Source organism: Pundamilia nyererei, unplaced genomic scaffold (assembly GCF_000239375.1).
Source record: "Pundamilia nyererei isolate P.nyererei 1_Seehausen unplaced genomic scaffold, PunNye1.0 scaffold00056, whole genome shotgun sequence".
In the NCBI taxonomy this organism is placed as follows: domain Eukaryota; kingdom Metazoa; phylum Chordata; class Actinopteri; order Cichliformes; family Cichlidae; genus Pundamilia; species Pundamilia nyererei.
The window spans coordinates 72,276-79,222 of NW_005187457.1; the positions used below are offsets into that span (position 1 = coordinate 72,276).

The 6,947-nt window shown below is 38.8% G+C and overlaps 2 protein-coding genes across 2 annotated transcripts in view; both read left to right on the plus strand.

The window, feature by feature from the left end:
- Positions 1-3,591, plus strand: part of LOC102195018 (cytochrome P450 2J2-like) — a 9,881-nt gene extending 6,290 nt beyond the window's left edge. Inside the window, exons 7-9 of the mRNA XM_005733947.2 lie at positions 1-142; positions 3,149-3,290; positions 3,397-3,591. The exon at positions 1-142 is cut by the window's left edge and continues 52 nt beyond it. Of these exons, the coding sequence (XP_005734004.1) occupies positions 1-142; positions 3,149-3,290; positions 3,397-3,572 (460 nt within the window). The 3' untranslated portion in view covers positions 3,573-3,591. The remainder of the gene's footprint in view (positions 143-3,148; positions 3,291-3,396) is intronic.
- A 3,032-nt stretch (positions 3,592-6,623) lies between these two features.
- LOC102194744 (cytochrome P450 2J2-like) overlaps positions 6,624-6,947 on the plus strand; it is a 7,846-nt gene continuing 7,522 nt past the window's right edge. Inside the window, exon 1 of the mRNA XM_005733946.1 lies at positions 6,624-6,871. Coding sequence (XP_005734003.1) covers positions 6,671-6,871 — 201 coding nt within the window. The 5' untranslated portion in view covers positions 6,624-6,670. The remainder of the gene's footprint in view (positions 6,872-6,947) is intronic.

Genomic DNA, 6,947 nt, shown 5'->3' on the forward strand with positions numbered 1-6,947 from the left:
GCCCTCTGTGAGTGACCGAGAAAACATGCCCTATACTGATGCTGTCATTCATGAGATTCAGAGAATGGCCAACATCATTCCTCTCAATGTGCTTCGTATGACAAGCAATGAAACTACAGTGGATAAATACACAATCCCAAAGGTACACAATCCATAATGCTTTCTGGCAGCTAGCTGTAGACTAAAGTATTCCTTTTCTACCAATTCAACCACTTGAGGCTGGCTTCAAAGGTCTTCAAAAGCAATATAGCCTATGACTGAGGGCATAAATCCTCTTTAATAAAATTGAATTTTAATTACTTTTACTTGAAATTAAAATGTAATTGTATTTACTGACAAATACTTAAAAATAGGCACACTAGAACAAAGAGGTAGCAAGTCAGATTTTTACAGGAAACACTGAAAAAATGGCGAAAGAAATTTAAATGTAGCTTGTCTAATATGAAGAGGAAGATTGTTCCAAAGCAACGGGGCCACAATAGAGAACGCCCGGTCTCCTCTGAGTTTCAGTCGTGACTTAGGGACTGAAGGGAATGAGTGGGAACATAAGGCTTCAACAAATCGGACAAATAAATGGTTGCCAAACCATTGAAAGATTCAAAAACAATTTCCATAATTTCCACTAGGGATCAATGAAGTATTCTGATTCTGATGATTCTGAAAAAGCAATAAATTAACTTTAAATAGGATCCTAAATTCGATTGGAAGCCAATGTAGAGAGGCCAAAACCAGAGTGATGTGGTCGAATTTCCCTCTACCAGTTAAAAATCGAGCCGCAGCATTATGCACTAATTGTAAGTGTGACAAAGTGCCCAGCCCCTATTAAAATGGAATTACAGTAATCCAGGCGTGAAGTAATAAAAGCATGAATTACAATTTCTAAGTTACGTTTGGAGAGAAAAGGGCTTGACCTTCGATAGACGTCTGAGGTGGTAGAATGCTGATTTTATCACCCCATTCACGTGGTCATCAAAGGTAAGTGCAGAATCGATCTTTACTCCAAGATTTGTGATTGAACTCTTCAAATAATTCAATTCAATTCAATTTTATTTATATAGCGCCAAATCACAACATAAGTCGCCTCAAGGCGCTTCATAGAAATACTGTAAGAGGTCAAAACAGTGAAATCCACATCTGGAGCGTTGGAAAATCGATTTGGGCCAAATAAAATAGCTCTTTTAGATCTTTTGACAATGTTACATGACCTTAGTCCATCAGCTCACCTCACTAGCCTTTTAGCACCTAATAGTCCAGGCTCCATCCAACTCCTTTTAAACTGCCTTGAAGATTTCAAGGCTTGGATGGCTCTCAACTTTGAAATTCAAAGTCCTAATCTTGACTTAGAAATGCCTAAACGGTCTTGCTCCTCCATACCTTTCTGATGTACTTCAACAACCAGATGATTTTGGTTGTCCCAAAAACTAGGCTGAAACTTAGAGGACAACAAGCTTTTTCAATTGTGGCTCCCAAACTTTGGAATATGTTGCCTTTAAATGTTAGACAGGCATCTTCACTTCCTGTTTAAGTCTCTTTTCAAAACACATTTATTCAATAGCATCTAGACTGGTGTGAGTTGATATGCTTTTTATGCTTTTATGTTTTAGGTGTTTTAATGTGAATGTTTCTATCCTTCGTTTTATCTATTGTTTTGTTCTTGTACAGCACTTTAGGCAAACTTTCTGATTTTTACCCCAAAACTTGATTCTGTTCATCTAAACATAGCGTTTTCAGTGGGAGAAACGTTTCGTCACTCATCCAAGTGACTTATTCAGTCTCTGCTGACTGCAGGTTTCCCCAATCTTATAAACAGTACATTTACATTTGGATTTTGTTGAGAAGATGAGAGATGTCATTATGGAGGCGGATGAAACCATGGTCTCATACGATGTCACATCTCTGTTTACTAGCATCCCAGTCACGGAAGCGTTGGAGGTAGTTTGTAAGAGATTACAGGATGACCCAAACCTCAGCAACAGAACCACTCTCAGCATTGACCAAGTGGGTGTGCTTTTGGAACTGTGTCTTCATTCGGCCTACTTCACATACAAGGGTCAGTTCTACAGGCAGAAACATGGGTGTGCACGGGTTCCCCAGTTTCATCTATCGTGGCCAATTCATACATGGAAGAAGTGGAAAAGAGGGCTTTGCTATCCTACCCTGGAACACCACCAAGTCATTAGTTCAGATATGTGGATGACACCTGGGTGAAAATCAAATCTCAGGACATACCACAATTCACGGATCACATTAACTCTGTGGACCGACACATCAAATTCACCAGGGAGGATATGAAAAATGGCAGGTTAGCCTTCTAAGACTGTGAGATTTCCATAAGTAATGGGGGACATCTAAAAGCTGATTTGTACTGTAAACCTGCACATATGAATCGGTATTTAAGGTTTGATTCTCATCATCCACTGGAGCATAAACTGGGTGTCATCAGGACTCTACAACACAGAGACATAACACAATCCCCACAGACACAGCGGCCAGGGAGGCAGAAGAACATCACATCAAGAAGTCCCTGAGTAAACGTGGTTATCCCAGCTGGACTTTTGTCAAAGATGGGAAGGCACCAAAAGAAAGCTCCAGCCGATCCAGGAGAGAAGGACAACTACTGCCTAAGCGAAAATGCTGGTTTGAACGCGGAGTCAAGGAGGCCATTTATGTGAAAAGGGAAAGACCACCTCTGAATCGAGGAGGGGGCCTAAGGGTACATCTTTCGCCATCGTACAATGCTGTGATTGCAGCCATTCCCCAACTGGCCTCCCAGCATATTGTTCCTTCAGTGGGCTGGTTTCAGTCATTATGCAAATGTACTGTTTATAAGACTGGGGAAACCTGCAGTCAGCTGAGACTGAAGAAGTCATTTGGATGAGTGACGAAATGTTGCTCCCACTGAAAATGCTACGTCCAGATGAAAAGAATAAAATTTTGGATATTTACTTACCTGGATGAGCATGCATCAAGATGTTTCTGTTTTTTTTTAAATGCTATATAAATTGGATTTGGATTCTGTCATATGGCAAATTAAACCAATTTTCAGTAACAATTTAGATTTGTTTGTTTGTTTACTTGTTGGTTTTCCAATTTCAGTATCTCAGGTCTTAAGATTATTTTGTGGGGTTTTTGGGTTTTTTTTGTTCAGGGTACCATGATACTGGCTACCCTGGACTCAGTCCTACACGATGAGTCAATGTGGGAAACTCCACACTCTTTCAATCCTCAACACTTTCTGGACAAGGATGGTAAATTTCGTAAGAGAGATGCTTTCCTTCCATTTTCTACAGGTTTGTTGTACTCTTTTAGCCAAATGGCATGCATCCTTAGTTTGTTGCAGAAGTGTAGTAAAAAAAATTGTTTGAATAAAACTCATGACTTACTGTTAATTCTCAGGCAAGCGTGTGTGTCTTGGAGAACAGCTGGCCAGGATGGAGCTATTCCTGTTGTTTACTTCCCTCCTCCAAAGGTTTTCTCTTTCGCCACCTGCTGGAGAGCAGCCCAGTCTGGATTTCCAGTTGGGAGGCATACGCTGTCCCAAACCTTACCGCCTCTGTGCTGTACCACGTTAAACCATCAACTATGGCAAACTGAAAATAAATCACTCCTTTATTACATGTTTCATCTAATGCAGTTTAGTTTTTGTTCTTGTAGTCCAGTAGACCTTTTTCATTAACTTTTACAATATAAATCTATTCTACTCTAACAGAAATTACTAAAAATGTTAAACCACCAAAAAACTGAGATTAGTTTATCCTTTTTTTTCTGACATTAAGGCAAGTGAAAGGATTGAGTCTCTGTTCTGGTTATTTCAGAGATACCTGCCTGGTTCATTGCTTTTACAAGTAAAGTGGATTCTGTCCCTTTTAAGGACAATCAAAGTTATTTGTTAGAAAACTTTCCACTGTATTTGAAAGCTTACAGAATCACTTCTTCTAAATTGTTACTTTACCTGAAATGAATGTTAATTCTGAACAATTACCATTAAAAAAAAATCTGAAGCTTGACTTTTCATTTCTCTTTACACCATTAACACACAGTCAAAGGTTTTTGTTTACCTGAAGTGTGTTTTGAAGTTAGAGATAGAAAACGACAAGTAAGAGAAAATGAGAAAATCTGGGGTGGCAAGAGTAGAGAGAGCATTGAAATCCTTTCAGAAATGCTTCTAAAACTAATCATTTGAAATGTAAAAATATATGAGCAGCAGGTGTGCCATGATGGTTGCAATACCAAAAAAGTATAGAATACATTGTATGAAGGACTTGATTTGGATCATGACTTCCTTGTTGTGGGGAGAGTGTTTGGGCTGCAACTGGGCATCCAAACCTCTGTACCTCTGAGGTATTGTTTCTCTTTTAGTTCAATTTACAATACTTTAACTCTCCTTTAAGAATCTGGAGTTCTGTTGTCCTCTTTGTTAAGATCCTCTTGCAAAAGCTGTCCAGAAAGGAGCTTGGTCTGGAAGATACTGCACTACTGTCAGCTTTGCAGGAAATGGATAAACAGGTCACAGGAACTGGAGCACTTCTAGGTTGCCAGGTGCTTAAATCCTTCTGACATTGGTGACATCACAAGAGCACAATTACTTCATGTAAGTAAAGAAGACTATGGCACACTGACCTTATTCATATATAGCTGGGCTCCTTGCTTATAAATGTGGGCCAATATTGTAAAAACCCAGCATAAATAAGCATCACTGTCAATTTAGTCCAATCTTGCTCTATCTGGCTTAGGCGACTTATTAAGTTCAGCTCAGGTTGATCCAAAGGAATCTAGCTGCCATGCCTTGCTGTTAATTCCTCTTTGTTTGATCAATGCAATTTGTTATACATTTGCATGAACCAAACACAAACTACAGCTGATCCAAAATGTGGCTGCCAGAAAAAAGAATTCCACAATTTATGACATATATATTCACATATATACTATGTAATCATATATACTCGCGTACACTATATATATACCTACGCTGGAGTGTTTTACATAACGGAATCATTGTGATAAGCATCTAACCTACATGTTTAAATCACAAGACCCACATATTTAGGTCAAATATTATCTACAATTACATTAATGAAGTGTGTGCCACTTGTTGTATGAGGACATGTTGACCAATACTGTCTCAAATGTAGTAATTAGGATCAATAAGTAACCTTTGGTTGTGTTATGGCCAACGGTGATAAGTCCAAAGAAAGGGTTAAATAAACTCAGCCCTGCTAAGATGCACCTGGGAGGCTATCTGCCCGTCTTCGCTGTCAGAAGGTGATGCATCACCCATCTTTAACCAATATAGTAAAAAAAACTTGGCCTGGCTGAGAGTGGACCTGGGACTCTTTTTGCCCGTCTCCGTTGACGAAGGCTGAAAAAAACCCTTCATTAATGGATATAGTAGCATACCCCTGGCAGTAAACACCACAAAGTTGTCAGGAGGATTAATTGTTTTCACTCTGCAGTTGTTTTGATATCTGTAGTTTTGCGGACTTTTGGACTCACTCTCCCTCAAAACTGTCAAAGTCTATTATGCTAACACAACTGTGTCACTAGCGATCACGTAGCACATCATTATATACCAGCTAGTCTAACTTCAGTAACCCTACAAACATCACTACTGTTTAGCTTGCTGTCTTCCTCAATGTTTGTAGATAGCAGAGCTGTATATCTTAATTCTTTTTCAGAAATCCCTGTCAGAACCTGGTATATTATGTTTAGGTGGAAACTAGCGAGCTAACTCCCTGCTAACTTCCAAATTTTATTAATCCTGTTTTCATGGATGCCTGGATGTTAAACTTAATTGTTACCTGTTACAGCAGCCACACTGATTAAAGATGAAAGAATTTAGACAGTTTGTAACTCCGCAGTAATGTAATGCCGCAGTGCTTGTTTGATTTTGGGACCTGAAGCGGAATTTGGGCCCGGAAACGGCTAATGACGTCAGACTTAAAGACCAGATTGGATCTAAAAAGCTAGACCTCCACATCGTTGGTGTAATAAGGTTATCATATTGGCTTCAAAATTTGCAACCAGACTTCTTTTTTTCTTTCCTCGTGTTCTACTTACATGAGTCAACCATGTTTTTTTAGAATTAAACATGCGTAATTGTTAGCTTGGTAGTTCGTATTCAGGCTTGACTGCCATTGAAAGGACTTAAATTGTGAAAAGAAAAAAAAACTTCCAAGCACACAAACAAGATGTTTGCTTGGAAGCTATATCATTGTTTTATTCAGCCACTTAATAATGCAGCACTCAATAGTTTGGCCTCTCCATCATTATGAAATGGTATAAAGTTACTGGACACTGTTTACATATCTACATATACATGTCTTTGTTCGCTTTTCTTTAGGAGGTGGGTTGGCTGTGCTGGTGGGTTATTCTTTGTTTTATGCAGGAAATAATTGTTTTTCCCTCACAATGTCAATCACCGATATTACTGATACAGTAATCAGTACTTCATACATAATTTTATGTGTAGCCTTTTTGCATGTAATAATGTACTATGTGTAAAAAAAACTGAAAATAACACCACCATTATCAGCTTTTATTTTGAAGGCTAGTCTTAGCTTCACCTTTGTGTTTTAAGTAGTCCACCCATTTATCTGATCGCACTTTGTTTCGTGGTAGCAGCACAGTTAAATCACTACAGTAATCCAGAATGCGACATTAAGAACTTTAAATGGAGACATTATACAGTGTTCTTGGCTTTGAGTGGATAGATGGAAGGAGCATTTTAATATTTCTCTGTGTTTTCCTGCTGTTGTCTGATATTTGGAAGAACAGAGTGCCGAAAAACTTCCCACCTGGACCGTGGGCTCTCCCGCTTCTCGGTGACATTCATCGCATCAGGCCTGACAGAATACACCTGCAGTTCAGAGAGGTACTCGTGTTTACTATTAAGGGAATAGTGTTTTAATTTTAATATCTTTCTTTTCTTTCTTTTTTCCTTAAAAATC